At 50.7% G+C, this 17,588-nt stretch overlaps 2 protein-coding genes across 2 annotated transcripts in view; one reads left to right on the top strand and one right to left on the bottom strand.

Annotated features, from left to right (window-relative positions):
* The window catches only part of ACOT11 (acyl-CoA thioesterase 11), a 37,010-nt gene extending 27,736 nt beyond the window's left edge, over positions 1-9,274 (top strand). Inside the window, exons 16-17 of the mRNA XM_070468122.1 lie at positions 628-754; positions 2,116-9,274. Coding sequence (XP_070324223.1) covers positions 628-754; positions 2,116-2,271 — 283 coding nt within the window. The 3' untranslated portion in view covers positions 2,272-9,274. The remainder of the gene's footprint in view (positions 1-627; positions 755-2,115) is intronic.
* LOC110123460 (protein FAM151A-like) lies at positions 2,409-17,588 on the bottom strand. Its single transcript, XM_020871356.2, has 8 exons — positions 17,456-17,588; positions 15,907-16,053; positions 11,158-11,310; positions 9,836-9,995; positions 8,196-8,420; positions 4,403-4,542; positions 3,488-3,631; positions 2,409-3,091 (listed from the first exon to the last, which is right to left on the bottom strand). The coding sequence occupies exons 1-8, from the start codon at positions 17,586-17,588 to the stop codon at positions 2,418-2,420; spliced, it is 1,776 nt and encodes a 591-aa protein (XP_020727015.2). The 3' UTR covers positions 2,409-2,417.

Raw genomic sequence — 17,588 nt, 5'->3', positions numbered from 1 at the left:
GCCTTTCAAAGCCCCATGTTGCCTGAAGGGTGGTAAGGCTCCCAGCTGCGCCATGGTGAAGATGCTGGAGAAATGGCCTCACTTATGCTAGTTAGTTAAGTTGCTCAGTCGTGTCCAACTCTTTGCGACCCTGTGGACTGTAGCCCACCAGGCTCCTCCATTCATGGGATTCTCCAGGCAAGAATACTGGAGTGGGTTGCCATTTCCTTCTCTAAGGGATCTTCCCAATCCAGGGATCAAACCCATGTCTCCCACATTGCAGGCAGATGCTTTAACCTCTGAGCCACCAGGGAAGCCCTAGCATATCACTTATGCTAGAGACAGTCAAAAAGATGAAGCACGAAAATCCAAAGTGCAGCACTGCTTCCCTGGGGCGGGGAGGGGGAGGCCAGGAATGTTTCCAGAAGGTCCACGGTGCAGTCACCCTGGTACCTGGTGAGTTCAGAACTGTTCACCCACAGGCACCTCCTGTCTAGAACCTCCTTTCCAGCTTGACCTGGAGCCAGGCTGCTGGCCTTAGACTCTGGTGAGGGCATCACTGCAGCAGGGCCCTGGTCAGTGCTGGAGGGGGTTTCTGGAAGCTGGCCCTCACCCTTTCCTGTGCTCCTGCACACTTCTTCCATACAGGGAACCCTATGTCATTGCACTGAGGTCAGTTACGCTGCCCACGCACCGCGAGACCCCAGAGTACCGGCGTGGGGAGACTGTCTGCTCAGGCTTCTGCTTCTGGCGCGAGGGGGACCAGTTAACCAAGGTGAGGCCTAGTGTCTCCTTTCCCTTCCCACCCAGATTCACCCCAAAGCCACACTTGTGTCCAGACCTCAGCACTCCCACTGGCCAGTAAGCTCTCCCAGCTATAGAGAGCCTAAGAGTGTCAGGGCCTAGAAAGGAGCCTTCAACAACACCTAATCTGTGCAAAGACAAGTCCAAGGCCACAGCTGAACCAGGCCTGTGTGTTAGTTGCTCACTCGTGTCTGACATTTTGCAATCCCATGGACTCTATGGGATTCTCCAGGCAAGAATAGTGGATTGCCGTTCCCTTCTCCAGAGGATCTTCCCAACCCAGGGGTCAAACCCTGGTCTCCTGCATTGTGGGCAGATTCTTTACTATTTGAGCTACAGGAAAGTCTCTAAAACTCCGTCTTCTTATGTACCCCTTTCGTGTCTAGGAAGGCGCTCGGGGGCCTCCTCAGGGCAGTCAGTGTTACCTGGCTGGATGAAAGTGGGCCAGCTGGGAACCTCAGTGCCCCTTCCTCAGATCAGAGGCTGTTAGGGCCCTGAGACACACCATGTAGACTTGGACATTTGCTAACTTAGTGTTCCCTAGGGTTATCTAACTGCTTGCTGCAGATTTGCTGACAAGGGCTTAGTCGTGTCCTACTTTGCCACGCCATGGACTGTAGCCTGCCAGGCTCCTCTGTCCAGGGGATTTTCCAGGCAAGAATATTGGAGTGGGTTGCCATTTCCTTCCCTAGGGTATCTTCACAGCCCAGGTATCAAACCCTGGTCTCTTGTGTGTGCTGCATTGGCAGGTAGATTCTTTATCACTGTTACAACCTGGGAAGCCATATTCTAACAGTAGCACCTTCATTTAAAGGAGTTTTATGCTTGACTCTGGAGACCCAGTCCTCCAGAGCTTCTGGGCTGAGAGGGGAGACATATGATGACAGTATAATGTGTGGTGACAGAGGGAAGGCAGGGTTGCCAGCACACAGAGGAGGGGTCAGGGGAGTCCAGCTATAGGAGGTCACGCCCAATCATGCAGTCCTCAAAGGCCCCAGGTGCTGCTGGTATTTGCTGCCCTCCTAGCAGGTGACTGGGCTTCCATGGTGGCTAAAGACAGTAAATAATCTATCTGCAATGCGGAAACCCCAGTTCTATCCCTGGGTCAGGATGATCCTCCAGAGAAGGAAATGGCAAACCACTCCAGTATTCTTGCCTGGAGAAGGCCATGGACAGAGGAGCCTGGAGGACTACGAGTTCACGTGGTCCCAAAGAGTTGGACAAGACTAAGGGACTAACGCACAAGGATGCCACCTGCCTGTTTCATGTTCACTCGGTGTCCCCCCGCCACCCCCTTCCCACCCTCCCTGATTGTGGCTCCCTGTCCTGCAGGTGTCTTACTACAACCAGGCCACCCCGGGCGTTCTCAAGTATGTGACCACCAATGTGACCGGCCTCTCCTCTGAGTTCTACACCACCTTCAAGGCTTGTGAACAGTTCCTCTTGGACAACCGGAACGACCTGGCCCCCAGCCTCCAGACCCTCTAAGCATCCTCCCTGGCCACCTCACGTCCACTCCCACACCATCCTGCCCCAAGGACACGCGTGCAGTGCACTGAGGAAGCAGAGGCATTTATTCCTTCCTGCCTCCCCTGAGGGAAGCTGGGGTCCACCGGGCCAGCACCTCTGGGTGCTCAGTGTCTGCCAATATCTGCCTGCAATTCTTGGCGGTAGCTCTGGGGTAGCCTGTAGTAGACTCGGGTCTTCTCCACGGCCCTGGCTGCCAGCAGCACTGCCCGCACAGATGCGTAGTGGCCCCGGCCAGGGCTGTGTTCCACCGTGACTGTGGCCCGGGGGGAGGCTGCCAGCAGCCGGGCCACGACTCCAGTGGGGCTCTGGCCCATAGGTCCAGCCTGCAGCTGGAAGGACACGGGTTGCCAGAGGCCCCGGCACAGCTCCAGCATATCTGTGAGCAGCTGTTCCCTGTAGCCACTGCCCAGCACTTCCTCGGGCCAGCCTGGGGCCACTGTCACGTGGGGGAACAGCTCGGCCACAGCTGTAAGCAACTCCCTGCCAGCCACATAGCCAGGGACCATGAAACTCCCGTGGGAGACTGTGGCCCCGACCCACACGGGCCTAGACAGGCGGCCAAGGGTGGAGAGGGTGGCCAGCGTGGCCAGGGACGGCCGCAGGGCGGCAGGCTCTGCTATGTGCACGTGGACCCCCCAGCGTCCGGGGTGCATGGCCAGCTGCTGCAGGCAGGACTCCAGCGTCAGGGCACGGCCATCTGGGGTGCGGACGATGGGCACGGGGTCCCCAGCTGCAGGCTTCTGGAGGCCCACGTCCAGCAGAATCATGCCTTCTCGGTCTGAAAGAGGCAGTGGAGGCAACAGTGTCTGGGGTTAGGGTAATCATGGGGTGTCAGAGGCCCTTGCTGAAGTTAAAGAGACAGCAGGAGGTAATGGGGTCTGTTGATTGGATCTGGGTTCCAGGTGGAAGGGCTACTTTGTGAATGTGCCTGGGGCTCATCAGAATGGCCCAATAAGCCGCTGGCTCAGCTCTGGGCCTGTGCCCGCCTCTCTTGCAGCACCATGTGGCTGAAGCCTCACAAGTGCTGGTCCAAAGGCCAGGAGCCCCGCACTTTTGACAACACTGCTCCCCTATCTTGCAGCCGTGTTGCTGTGGTAACAGAGACCTGAGGTAGCTTCCCCGAGGTAACCCTTGCAGTTGAGCTAGGAGCACAGGGGCTGGACGCAGACCTTACCTGGGAGCCGCACTGTTGCTGTGCTTCCATTGCCCTGGATGTCAGGAACCAGCCACTCCACGCTCAGACCCTCGTCCCCAGGGTGCTGGAGAGCAGGGATCAGGCTGCCCCCGGTGTAGTAGCTTTGCTTCCGTGAAGTATTCACTGTGGGTCAGATTGCCAAGATGAAGAGGCCATCAGTCACGAGGCCTTCTGTGCACCATGAGTCCTCTCTAAGCCTCACAGCGAACTTCCAGGGAGCTGGAGTTCCCTGTTTTGTAGATGCCGGGTGACTTGCCCAAGGTCCTACAGCTGGTGGGCAGGGTTGCTGGGATTGAAGCCTGATGGAGCCAGGTCCTCTCAGGCCCCAAAGCTGGTATTCCTCCCCCTCACCTAGATGGCTCCCAGAGCAGGAATGTTGGGTCTGATGGGTCCCCTTGAGATGGCCTGATTGCAGGCTCTTCTAGGTTTGGAGTCAAGGGAACAGGGGCTTTGGACAAAGGAACAAGCATCACTGATTAGCAGGTACAGTGGAGGAGCTGTTCTCTGAAATGCTGGAGCAACCCTCAGAGAACAATACTGCAAGGGGAAGCATCTGGGATTTGGAATTTGCTGTTTCTAGTAGGAGCTGTGCCATGTTCAAGCTGAACGACTTTGTATAAATTACATAACTGTTCTGAACCTCAGTTTATCTATCTGTAAAATGGAATCCCTGCTTCATGGATCTGTGGAGCTTAATATTCCATCCCAGGGTCTGGCATACAATGGATGCCTCAAATGATTCCTTCCTCCTATCTCACATAGGATTTTCCCCTTTCATTGGCCTGCGCCCCCCCCCCCCCCCGCCCCCGAGCTCTGCTCCCATATCTACTAGGTGCTGCCTTGTGCAGAATCCACTCCACCACCCTTTCCCACCCTCCCGAGACCCCTCCCTACTGGCGAGCTGCTTGAACTGCGACAGGAGAGGTTCAAAGAGGTCATAGTAGACTTGGTGGGTGGCAGTGTTGTCCCGGATGTAGAGGAGGTCGTCCACCGTCAGGGGGTCCGAGGTTGCTTGCCACATTGTCAGGCTGTACCTGGGGTCCAGAGAGCCAGCTCAGAGCCTGCCTGGGCCTAGCAGCCCTCAGCCCCTCTTCCGTGCTCAGAAGTGAACCTGAGCTGGGGGGAGGCCTTGGGAACCCTGACTGAGGGCAGAGGTTAGGAGAGGACATCTCCCTTAAGAAGGAGGGGAGATGGACTGGCCTGTCCCCCACTTGGAGTGTCTATTTGTGGGCCCTCTGTTAGGAAAGAGGACCCACAGAAACACATTTTAGGAATCAGTGAACTAAAATGGATGGGAATGGCAAATTTAATTCAGATGACCATTATATCTACACTGTGGGCAAGAATCCCTTAGAAGAAATGGAGTAGCACTAATAGTCAACGAAAGAGTCCAAAAGGCAGTCCTTGGGTGCAGTCTCAAAAATGGCAGAATGATCTCGGTTTCTAGGGCAAGCCACTCAGTATCACAGTAATCCAAGTCTATGCCCCAAGCACTAGTGCTGAAAAAGCTGAAATGAACGAAAAACAAGATGTCCTTTTCATCATAGGGGACTGGATGCAAAAGTAGGAAGTCAAGAAATACCTGGAATAACAGGCAGTTACAAAGTGAGACAGGCAAAGGCTAACAGAGTTTTGCCAAGAGTATGCAGTGGTCATAGCAGACATCGTCTTCCAACAACACAAGAGAACTCTACACACAGACATCACCAGATGGTCAATACCTAAGTCAGATTGATTATATTCTTTGCAGCCAAAGATGAAGCTCTATACAGTCAACAAAAACCAGCTGACTGTTGCTCAGATCATGAACTCATTGCCAAATTCAGACTTAAATCGAAGAAAGTAGGGAAAACGACTAGGCCATTCAGGTTAAGACTTAAATCCCTTATGATTATCCAGTGAAAATGACAAATAGATTCAAGGGATTAGATCTGATAGAGTGCCTGAAGAAATATGAATGGAGGTTTGTAGAATTGTACAGTAGGCAGTGATCAAAACCACCCCCAAGAAAAATGCAAAAAAGGCAAAGTGGTTGTTTGAGGAGACCTTACAAATAGCTGAGAATCCCATTTGAATGCAGAGCTCCAGAAAATAACAAGAAATAAAACCTTTCTAAGTGAATAATGCAAAGAAATAGAGGAAAACAATAGAATAGGAAAGACTAGAGATCAAGAAAATTAGAGACACCAAGGGACCATTTCATGCAATTGGGCACAATTGAGGACAGGAATGGTATGGACCTAACAGAAGCAGAAAATATTAAAAAGAGGTGGCAAGAATACAGAGAAAAAAAAATACACAGAAAAACTACAAGAAAAAAAAAATCTTAATGACCTGGATAACCATGATGGTGTGATCACTCACTTAGATCCAGACATCCTGGAGTGTGAAGTCAAGTGGGCCTTAGGAAGCATCACTATGAACAAAGCTAATGAAGGTGATGTGATGGAATTCCAGCTGACCAATTTTAAATCCTAAAAAATGCTGTTAAAATGGTGCACTCAGTATACCAATAAAATTGGAAAACTCAGCAATAGCCACAGGACTGGAAAAGCTCAGTTTTCATTCAAGTCCCAAAGAAGGGCAATGCAGCCATGAAATTAAAAAACACTTGCTCCTTGGAAGAAAAGCTTTGACAAACCTACAGAGTACATTAAAAGGCAGAGACGTTACTTTGTTGACAGAAGTCTGGATAGTCAAAGCTATGGGTTTTTCCACTAGTCATGTACGGATGTGAGAGTTGGACCATAAAGAAGGCTGAGTACTGAAGAATGGATGCTTTTGAACTGGGATGTTGGACTCCGGACAGAAAGGAGATCCAATCAGTCAATCCTAAAGGAAATCAGTCCTGAATATTCATTGGAAGGACTGATGCTGAAAAGCTGAAATTCCAATGCTTTGGCCACCTGATGTGAAGAGCTCATTGGAGAAGACCCTGATAGTGGGAAAGATTGAAGGCAGAGGGAAAGGGGACAACAGACGATGAAATGGTTGGAGGGCATCAATGACTGAATGGACATGAGTTTGAGCAAGCTTTGGGAGACGGTGAAGGACAGGGAAGCCGAGCATGGTGCAGTTCATAGGGTCACAAAGAATCAGACAGGACTTAGTGACTGAACAATTTAGGAAAGAGATAAGGACAGAAGAGATGGGCACGGGAGGGGTGGTTGGAGGAAAAGGAGTACGTCAAGGCTGTATATTGTCACCCTGCTTATTTAACTTATATGCAGAGTACATCATGAGACACGCTGGGCTAGAAGAAGCACAAGCTGGAACCAAGATTGCTGGGAGAAATATCAATAACCTCAGATATGCAGATGATACCACCCTTATGGCAGAGAGTGAAGAGGAACTGAAAAGCCTCTTGATGAAAGTGAAAGGAGAGAGTGAAAAAGTTGGCTTAACGCTTAACATTCAGAAAACTGAGATCATGGCATCTGGTCCTGTCACCTCATGGGAAATAGATGGGGAGACAGTAGAAACAGTGTCAGACTTTATTTTTTGGGGCTCCAAAATCACTGCGGATGGTGACTGCAGCCATGAAATTAAAAGACGCTTACTCCTTGGAAGGAAAGTTATGACCAACCCAGATAGCGTATTAAAAAGCAGAGACATTACTTTGCCAACAAAGGACCATCAGGCTTTGTTTCAAGGCTATGGTTTTTGCAGTGGTCATGTATGGATATGAGAGTTGGACTGTGAAGAAAGCTGAGCACCGAAAAATTGATGCTTTTGAACTGTGGTGTTGGAGAAGACTCTTGAGAGTCCCTTGGAGAGTAAGGAGATCCAACCAGTCCATCCTAAAGGAGATCAGTCCTGGGTGTTCATTGGAAGGACTGATGCTGAAGCTGAAGCTCCAATACTTTGGCCACCTCATGCGAAGAGTTGACTCATTGGAAAAGACCCTGATGCTGGGAGGGATTAGGGGCAGGAGGAGAAGGGGACGACAGAGTATGAGATGGCTGGATGGCATCACCGACTCGATGGGCACGAGTCTGAGTAAACCCCGGGAGTTGGTGATGGACAGGGAGGCCTGATGTGCTGCGATTCATGGGGTCGCAAAGAGTTGGACATGACTGAGCAACTGAACTGAATTGAACTGAACTGATGAAGAGGGAAGGGAGTGGCCCCCAGTGGGAGAGGCTGAGGAAGGTGGTGCTGTGCAGCTGGGACCAGTGCAGAGGTGGGAGGAAGGTGGGCTCCCCCAGTCCCACAGAGCTATTGGGGCAGAGGCTATAGGTGCAGTCTGTACAGCCTCAGAGAATAGCTGGTTCCCCAGGGAGGAAGCAGTGGGAGGCAAATTGCCTCTCAGAATAAACACTTTCTTGAACTTCCCTAGTGGTCCAGTGGGAAAGACTGTGCTTCCACTGCAGGGGTTGCTGGTTTGATCCCTGGTGGGGAACTAAGAGACCGCCTGGTGTGTAGTGGGGCCCAAAATAAATAAGCAGAAAAAAATAAACACTTCCCACTGGACAGGCTGCCTCAAGTGATAGCTGCCCATTACCAGAGGTGTACAAGAAGAAAGCAGGGATACTGTAGACACTGTGAGTACCAGCAGAGGTTGGGCCAGTTGATCATGAAGACCCTTCTAACCATTAGCGTCTGGGATCTATCTTGCCATGGATTCAAGCACCGGGAATGAGCTTGGAGGGAGAAGGGGCCAGGGCAAGGGCCTGGGCGTTCTCACCTGTCAGATTGGCCAAGCAGCCAGCTGAATTGGGGCCAAGCAGCCCTGACCATGACAGCCCGCACGGGGAAGGTCACCTTCTGGGGCAGTGCTCCCACCAGCTCCTGCATCTTCTCCATCATGGTCTGGGTATATGTCCCATTTGGGAACAAGGGCAGGTACAGGGTAGTCCAGCCTGGAGACAGGGTTGTCTTGGGATACTTCTCCTGGACCAAGGCCAGGAACCTGCAGACAATCAGAGATACTGGTCTTTTAGAGCCCCTTCCTCATCTCCTGGGTTCCCATCAGAGTGCTAGGAAGAGGCAGGATTTATCACATCTAGATATTAGAGCACAGTCCTGAAGCACATGTTGGCTTGCTCAAAGTCCCATGTTAGGGTATGAACTTTGGAGCTGGGGAGGCCTGGGTTTGAGTCCTGACTATAACCTTGGGCAGCTCACCCAACCTTTGATTCTTTAAAATGGCATCCTTTCAGGCAGGACAGGGCTTCTCAAACATCCCTAGGTGGATGCAGAGATGCATCCAATCCCTAGGTGTGGGACCTGTGCTGTCACCTGTGAGAGTCTCTGAATTTTCAGATATTTAAAAATGTCATTCGAAGTTTGAACTCTTACAAATTAGAATAGGCAAATGTTACCCTCTCCCCCTCCCAGATCACTGAGTAATGTTCACTCCAAGATCAACCATTTTTTTTTTCAATCTTGGGCCACTGACTACATTTTCAAGCTGCTGCTTTCCAAATGCACCTGAGTTAAAGACTAGATAAATACTGGGTGGATGTATTGTTAGCTGACTGGTTGAAAAGATGGCTTAATAGATGGATGGGAGAAAGGATGGATGGAAATGGACAATAGAGAGCTGAAAGTTAGAGTCAGAAAGACCTGGCTTTGTATGTTTGCTCTGCCAATTATTAGATGTAGGCAGGTCATTTAACCTCAGTGAGATAATTCCTATATTACAAAATGAAAATAATAGTACCTACCTCATTCTCATTGTAAGAGTTAAATGGTACTCCACAACTAGACTACTTAAAACAATGCGTGTGACAGACAATAAACATTCAACAGACTGAGCCTCAATTATTGTCTTTCTTATCTGCAAAATGGTGAGAAAAAATGCTTCTAACCTGGCATTTCTATGAACTCAGATATTCTCTCCTTTTATGCGGCCCTCTGTAAACTGTAAACTTGCACCATGTAGCTGGTGCTACGTAAGTGTTGTTGTTGGCAGTGCTGGGATCTGGGGGTCGGGGGTGGGGAGGCTGGGGAAGGAGTTAGTGTTTTAGACTTTTCTAGCAGGCCAAGGGTTGCCCTGGTCACCATTTGCCATCCAGGAATAAACATTATAGTAAGGAGACAAACCCGTAATCCAACAGTGACAGCCTTGTGAAATCAGGACTGTTAGGAGAAAGTGTGAGGGACAGTCCTCAGCACCCTTGGACGTCAGGGACGTTTCTGGGGCAGGTTCACCAGGAAATGGTGGAGGGGCATTCAAGGCAGAGGGAACAGGATGTGTGAAGGCTGAGTTCAGGGGATATGGTGTGTCTGGAGGCAAACTCAGCACAGGTCCCCTGAGCACCTGCTGTACCAGACGTTGAAGGAAACAGACGACACAGCTGGAGCAGAGAGGCAAACACTCACTGTGTGGCATTGACCTCTGTTGATCTGACCATGTTGGGACCCCTCAGGATGTCGGCATTGATCCACACAGGCCTTCGAACTTTCCCCTCCTCTGTCAGCCGCTGCAGCAGGTCCAGGGAGGGGCCCACAGCCTTGATGCTCTTGAAGTCTAGTTTGATGCCTGTGGGGAGAGGGCCAAGGGCTTGGGAAATTGGTCCCTTGTGCTCAAGGAAGGAAACAGAAGACATGGCTTCCTGGGACAGAGAGAGCAGGTATGCCGTGTGTGTCGGGGATGGGAGGGAAGACAGGGATGGAATTCTGGGTGGGTGTGAAGAAGGCTTCAAACAGGCGGAGCTCTCCTGGAGAGAAAGGGCTTGCCCGTGTAGGAGTGATCTTCCATCCCTCATCCCCAAGGGGAGGAAGCAAATGATGGCTCAGGGCTTGGGACTTGGGGCTGGTGCAGATGTTGTCAAGCATCTGATGAAAACGGACTGTGATTCTTGGGACAGGCAGACTGAGAGGGTCCAAAGCCACACAAACCTAAATAGCAGATGAGGCTGAGGAATTAGAAAGAGTCAGTTGCTCACTCGTATTTGACTCTTTGCAACCCCATGGACTGTAGCCCAGATTCCTCTGTCCATGGGATTTCCCAGGCAAGAATACTGGAGTGGGTTGCCATTACTTTCTCCAGGGGATCTTCCCCACCCAAGGATTCAACTTGGGTCTCCTGCATTTCAGGCAGATTCTTCACCAGTTAGAGAAGGATGTTGAAAGCCAGGCCAAGGAGATCATAATTTGTCCTGAGGACAGTGGGGAGCTATGGAGGGTTAAAGCAGGGAAGTGACTTGACAGTTGGCATTTTGGAAAGCTCACCCGGGTAGGGGCTGAGTTTGGAGGCAAGAAGCCAGTGAGGAAGGAGGTCCAGGAGAAGGATGATGTGAGTGGGATTGGATCGGGGGTAGGAGTCAGGGTTAGAATTGGCAGATGCAGCAGCTGAGTAGATGCAGGGGATGAGGAAGAGGCATTAGGGTGATGCCTGGATTCTTTTGGTAACTGGCAAAGAGACATGGGAGGGGAAGGTGGAATTGGCTTTGAGCATGTTGTATCCAGTTCCATGGATTCAGAGCCTGAATGCTCATGTTTGGCCCTTTGCAGCTTACCCTGCACTTTTACATCCCTTGTTTTACCCATCTTCCCTGAGCCCAGGTCTCTAGAGTGGAAAGCTGAGGCAAGAGCAACTCCTGATAGGGATTGGACTTGTCTCCTAGTGGAGTGACCCTTGCACATGTGGCCTGAGTACTGGAGGGCTTGGCAGCTGGGGAGGGGCTGAGAGAAGTCCTTACCCTCCTGGGAAGAGGCCAGCACAGCCTCCAGCCACTGCTCCAGGGTGTTGTCGCTGTAGATGTCTGGGGGGTGCGCCATGATGGGGACTCCGGTCTCGTTGACTGTGCCGAGCCCTTCTATTGTGACGTCTGCCTCCAAGACCATGATGTTACCTGTTGCATTGGACAAACTTTTTAAAGCAATTTTTCTCATCATCAACACACTTATTATAGAGTATTTGGAAAATACAGAAAAGCAGAAAGGGAAATATTCACCCACATTTCCACCCATTTTTATGTATAATTTTTACACAGTTGAGGCCACTCAGTATTTATAATCTTTTCTGTTTCACTAAAAAAGCTACAAAATCCCTGATTGAGGATAGTCCCCTGTTTCAGTTAGCTACTCCCCCTCCTTTCCTGAGACATTTCAGTAGTCTCTAAACTTTTGCTACTAACAAATAAGGGTGCATATTTTTTTTCTGATTTTTCTGATTATTTTCTATCCTGACTTGAGGAACTTTAGTCAGGGCCATGCAAGGTCGTTTTTTTGTTTGTTTTTTATTTATTTCTGGTTGCGGGGAGCAGGTTTCCTCTAGTTCTGGCAAGCAGGGGCTACTCTTCATTGCTGTGCCCAGGGTTCTCATTGCATCAGCTTCTCTTGTGGAGCAGCGAGTCCTGACATGAGTTTGCTTAAACTCATGTCCATTGAGTCAGTGATGCCATCTAACCATCTCATCCTCTGTTGCCTCTTTCTCCTCTGGCCCTCAATCTTTCCTAGCATCAGGGTCTTTTCCAATAAGCAGGCTCTCTCATCCAGTGGCCAAAGTATTGGAGCTTCAGCTTCAGTCCTTCCAGTGAATATTCAGGGTTGATTTCCTTTAGGATTGTCTGGTTTGATCTCCCTGCAGTCCAAGGGTTTCTCAAGTCTTCTCCAGCACCACAGTTTGAAAGCATAAGTTCTTCTACCTTCAGCCTTCATTATACCACCAGGGAAGGCTGCAGTATCATTTTTAAAGCTCATATTATCAAATTACTGTCTAGAAAAATTCTTGTGACTCATATGCCTGCCAGAAGTACATAAGCTGGTCCATCTCTGGGCACCCTTAAGAGCACTGAGTATTGTGATTATTTTTGTCTTTTCAATGCATACAGTTAACTCCTCAGGTGACTATGTGATACCTTTTGGGAGAGTTCAGTCCAGGAGGGAGTCAAGGATTTTGAGTGAGAAGCAGGCTGGCAAGAGCAGGCCAGGCTGTCTGACCAAGGAGTGGAGTAAAAAGCCTGGGTGGAGTTGCTATGAGCGCCTGATCCATCAGATATTTGGCATCAGAGGGATCTCTTCTGTTTTATACTTGCAGCCCTGCTCCCCTCCAAGTCCATTCACCTATACCTGGTTGTGTTACCTCTATTAAAAATTCAAAATATCCCTGGCTTTAGTCCTGAGAATCCAAACCAAATGCCTGCCCATAGTCTGTGAAGTCCTGTAGGACCAGGCCCAGCAAACTTTGCCATCTCACCTGGAGTCCCTCTGTCCCTCAATATCTAGCTTCCATCCACTCCTGTTTCTCCAACATATCAGTGTGTACACAAACCACCCAGGAACTGTCCTAATGCAAGTTCTGCTCAGTAGATCTGGGGTGGGGCCCAAGACATCTACCAAGCTCCCCAGTGATGCCCAGACTGCTGGTCCACAGACCACACTTTGAGCCTCAAAGCTTAAATATCTTGTCTCCCATCTCTGGGCTCCTACACCTGGCTGTTGCCATGGCAACACTCTTCCCTCCACAGTTTTACTAGGCCACCTCCAGCTCATTTGTGGGTGTTGGCTTAAAATATCAAGGAGGCCATCCCTAAACCACACACTCAGTCAAAGTCAGGCTGACAGCTTATCCTTTGAGCACTCAGCCCCCATGTAACTACTCATTTAGCACCATCCTTCCTGAGCCTGAGGGCTAGGAGCAGGCTCCAGCTTTAGGTGGCCCACCATTTGGATTTCCAGTGCTAAGGTGGTACCAGGCCTAAGAAAGGATCTTCAGAAATGTTTGTTGGATGGTAAAAGACTAGATAAATGAATGATAGAAAAATCTGAGATCAGTGACTTCCCTGGTGGTCCAGTGGACCACCTTCCTTCCCAGTGCAGATGGCATAGGTTTGGTTTCTGGTTGAGGAACTAAGATCCCACAGGCCTCACAGTGCAGCCAAAAGAGAAAAAGTTAAGTTCAAGCAGCCCGGGTCCAAAAAAGTAAAAGAGCTTGCACAAAGTTGCAGATAAGTTTTGCAAATTTCTCTAAAGCATAAGTGTCTGGATTTCCAGAAGGGAGAGGAAGCTGAGTGCCAGGCTGTCCCCAGCACTGTTTCAGGCACTTTGCACTGTCTCATTTCATCCTCATATCTCTGACCCAGCGCTCCAGACTCCCTGGTGTCCTCACTGCCAAGATGGGGATGAATCGCTCTAGGTTTTAACTACAAAACATGGAAATAAAAGTAAGTTGTAGTAAAAAATAAAAAAAAACCCCCAACAGGTTGTAAATTGTGAAGGGCTATATGAAGGTAGCCTTCATTTCTTTGGCTTTTTTGTCTTAACTTCGTTACCTGGGGATGCTAAGAGAGGGATGCGGAGGGGCTTGGGGCCCAGCAAGGCCCAGAGAGGCCAGGCCCCAGGCGGTAGCTGGGCAGGTAAGAGGGTAGCTAAGGAGAATGGATGCTGAGGGGTCTCCTCCCCCATCTAACAGGGGCCAGGTCCAGTCTGGGGAAGGTGGAGGTACACTGGGAGGGAGCCAGGGCTGGAACCCAGGTCTCAGTCCTGGTGACTCTCTGAAGCTGCTGCCTTGCTTGGCCTGCACCAGCTGCCTCCCTTGAGATGCTGGCAGCCCCTGAACTCAGGACCACGTCTCGTTTCTACACCGCCTCAAGCTGGGTGCAGAGCATGGGCCCAGCAAATGCTCAGTGAGGGGGACTAAAGATGGATGGGCCTAACTTGTCTCCTTGTGATCAGCTCCTGGATCCAGCTTCCTCCTGCACGGCCATTCACACCTGTTCGGGGCTTTCCAGATCCTGAATCTGAGAGCTAACTTGTTTAGGGGGTGGGGGGTGGGGATGAGGGAAGAGGAAATGAGGGAAGATTCATGTTCCTGCAGCTACAGTAGTAGCCCTGGTCCTAAGGGTGCAGACAGGTGAAGAGTGCTGCTCTCCACAAGGAGCCCACAGGAAGTTCCCAGGCCCTCCCTCCCCTTCACCCCCCACCCCTCCCCGCCCACCCAGGAGCTCTACACATCACATCCGGGAGGAGGAGCACCATGGCCCACGCTGAACCCAAGACTGCTAGCTTCCAGTCCCCTGCTTTAACACTTGCAAGCTGTGTGACCTTGGGCAGGTTACTTGACTTCTCTGTGCCTCCTTTCCCTCATTTACTAGAGGTAAATAATAAAATATCCTTTGTTTGCATTCACTGTGTTTTAATTATCATCTACATGGAGTAAATCACTCAGTTAGTCTGGGATATTCCTATTGTTTCAGCATAATTACTAAAAATGACCTCTTTCATGACCAAAAGTGCCCTGGCTTTGTCCTACCTGTCCACATTTGGCAGAGGAAGTGGTTTGAGCTGCAGATAGGTGAAGTCACTTGTCCCAAACCACTCCTTTGGTAAATGGTAAAATGTAGAATTGGAGCCCACTTCCGTCTGCCTCCCAGGCCTTTGCTCTGGCCCCTCCCATCCACTAAGATGTCAGGTGTGACTTCACCAGCCTAACTCTGGCCTACCATTGCTTCCCCTCAGGATCCCTCCCCCAGCTGTGGAGCCACCCTCCTCCCATAGACCTGTGGAAGGCCTCAGGTCCTTCCCACCCCTGTGGCTATGCTGACTGGTTGCTCCGCATGCTCCAAGCTGTTGGGCACCACCCAGTTGGGGACCTTAGCTTTCTTCTTGGCCAAGGTCACAACTTGGTGGGGCTTGATCCCTATCTGCTGCCCCAGGACTTACCTGAGATGAGCCTGGGGCTGGCAGAGTCTCTTTGCCTTCCCTTAGGCCTCATCTCCCAGCTGAGAGTTCTCCCTCTTGCCAAGTTCTCTAGCTCCTTTTCACCCAAGTCTGACCATGTCTCTCAAGAAGCAGCAGCAGACTGGCTCCACCCAGCCTGCGGAAGCCCTCCCCTCTGCTGACCACCAAGCCTGCCTCCTCCAAGAAGTCTCTCTAAGGACTCATTCATTCATTCAGCAAACCTTTCCCTGTCTCTTACCCCAGGCCCTCTGCTGGTGACTCTGCAGGAGATAAAAGCCAAAGGCCTTGAGCCTGGGTCTTGTTCTGCTTCAGACCTACTGCGTGACCGTGAACAAGCCCCTCTCCCACTCAGGATCTAACTTTCCTAAAATTGAGGGTTTTGGGTAGAGCAGTGGTTCTCAAAGTGTGGTCCTGGGCTCACCACATTAGTGCCACCTGGAAACTTACTAGCAATGCAAATTCTCAGGTCCCACCCCAGAGCCACTGAATCTGAAACTCTTCAGAAGTAAGAGTGCACAAATTTGGGGCCCCTTCCTTTCATCTTGAAAAGATGACAGCAGGATATGACCTTGGACCCAGACATCTCCCTACAACCTGAGCCACTCACATAACCAGTGAGCCCTCACTTTCTCAAGTGGATGATGGCAAGAACGCAGCCATGCCCATCCTAATGCTACTTCACAGGAAAAGCTGTCTTAGCCCTGCTGCCACACTCCCTCCATCTTCACCTCTGCCCCAGCCTGCCCCATCCTGGCAACTAGACTTACTCCTGAGGGCAGCCTTCATTTGCTTCTTGCTGTTGGCAGCGTGGTACCAGGTGACTAGCAGGCCGTCCCTTTGGCTGATCTGACCCAAGCTTAGCAGGTAGTCCAGCATGTCTGCATCAGAGCGGCAGGTCCCATCCTGTTTACAGCCTGGAATCAAGGACAAGGAGGCTGTTAGCATCAGTTCTTGCCCAAGCCCAAGACTCTTGTCTATACATCCTACTAACCCTCTCTGGGTCCCAGGGCCACGTTCAGCCTGCCATCTAGCAGAGAAATAGTGGACCCCAGAGTCATCAGTGCTGTGAAAGAGAAACATGTGGGGTCCTGAGCACAAGGATGCTCCAGACCAGCCTGGGGACATTGGAAAGTTCACTGATAAGGGAATATTTGAGGGAGACATAGAAGGATGGGTGTGTAAATTTAGCCAAAAGAGGGGACTAGGTTATTCCAGACAGAGAGGAAAGTATAAGAAAAAGGGTTGGCCATAGGAAATGTGGTTGCTTAAAAGAATGGCCATTGCTTTGGTACAGATACAGAGAAATGAGATAGGACAAGATTGGAAAAGAGGGCTGTGATCTGGTTGTAAAGGACCCTGGGTGCCAGCAAAAAAAAAAAGGAGGGGGGGGGGTTATGTGCTGGAGATGGCAAACAAGTTTAGAAAGTGCTCCTTAGTGTCAGGGCGAGAATGGATTAGCAAGAGCAGGCTGGCGGCAGAGACTGTGTGGGAAGGGGCGGACTGAGGCAGGGGTCCAGCAGGAGAGGGGGAGCTGAGAGGTTAGGGTGAGCAGGGAATGGAGATAGAGGATGGGAAGGAAGAAGCCTCGAGGCACAGGACTGAAGATACAGGCATGAGGCAGAAGGAGAGGAGGTTGCTCCCAGGTCCCCTTGTAGATGGAGGACCCTTCATCAGGGGAGGGTGCGGGGGGAGGGGGTGAGGGTAAGTTCAGCCCAGTCCGCTGAGTGTGATGCCTGAATGACCCTCCAACAAGAAGTGTTCATCTGGGAGCATGGAAGGATAGCTGAAGCCTGGTAAAGGAGGAAGGGAAACAAAGTTAATGAGACTTTGTTGGAGACCAAATCTCGGTGGGGTCGGTGATGGGAGGGGCAAGTAGAGCTGTGGATGGAGGGTAAGTCTTGGTAGTCAATTCAAAAGGAAACCAACTCTGAACACTCATTGGAAGGACTGATGCTGAAGCTGAAACTCCTATCCTTTGGCCACCTGATGAGAAGAGGGACTCACTGGAAAAGACTCTGATGAGGGGAAAAGATGGAAGGCAGGAGAAGGGGACGACAGAGAATGAGATGGTTGGATAGAATCATGGACTCAAAGGACATGACTTTTACCAAGCTCCAGGAGAGAGGAAAGGACAGAAGCCTGGTGTGCTGCAGTCCATGGGGTCGCAAAGAGTCAGAGACGACTTAGCGACTGAACAGCAGCAGCAATGGGGAGGAGAGCAGAGGCCAACAGGGCTGTCGGTGGGGACAGGACCTTCTGGGGGCGAAGAGTGAGGGGTGGGGAAGACAACCAGATAGCACAGCTGGATGCTCCTACCTGGATGCGTTTCTGCATCGTTTCTGGTGCGTTTCTGCAGCGAGAAGCCCACGATTATCCCGATGGTGAACACCAGAGCCACACTGACACCGCCGACAATGACCCACTTCCAGCACCCCATCTTATTTGCCAT

The sequence above is a fragment of the Odocoileus virginianus genome, chromosome 5 (genome assembly GCF_023699985.2).
Source record: "Odocoileus virginianus isolate 20LAN1187 ecotype Illinois chromosome 5, Ovbor_1.2, whole genome shotgun sequence".
In the NCBI taxonomy this organism is placed as follows: Eukaryota; Metazoa; Chordata; class Mammalia; order Artiodactyla; family Cervidae; genus Odocoileus; species Odocoileus virginianus.
Note: the sequence above shows the minus strand (reverse complement) of the source record. Positions and strands in the feature narration are given on the sequence as shown.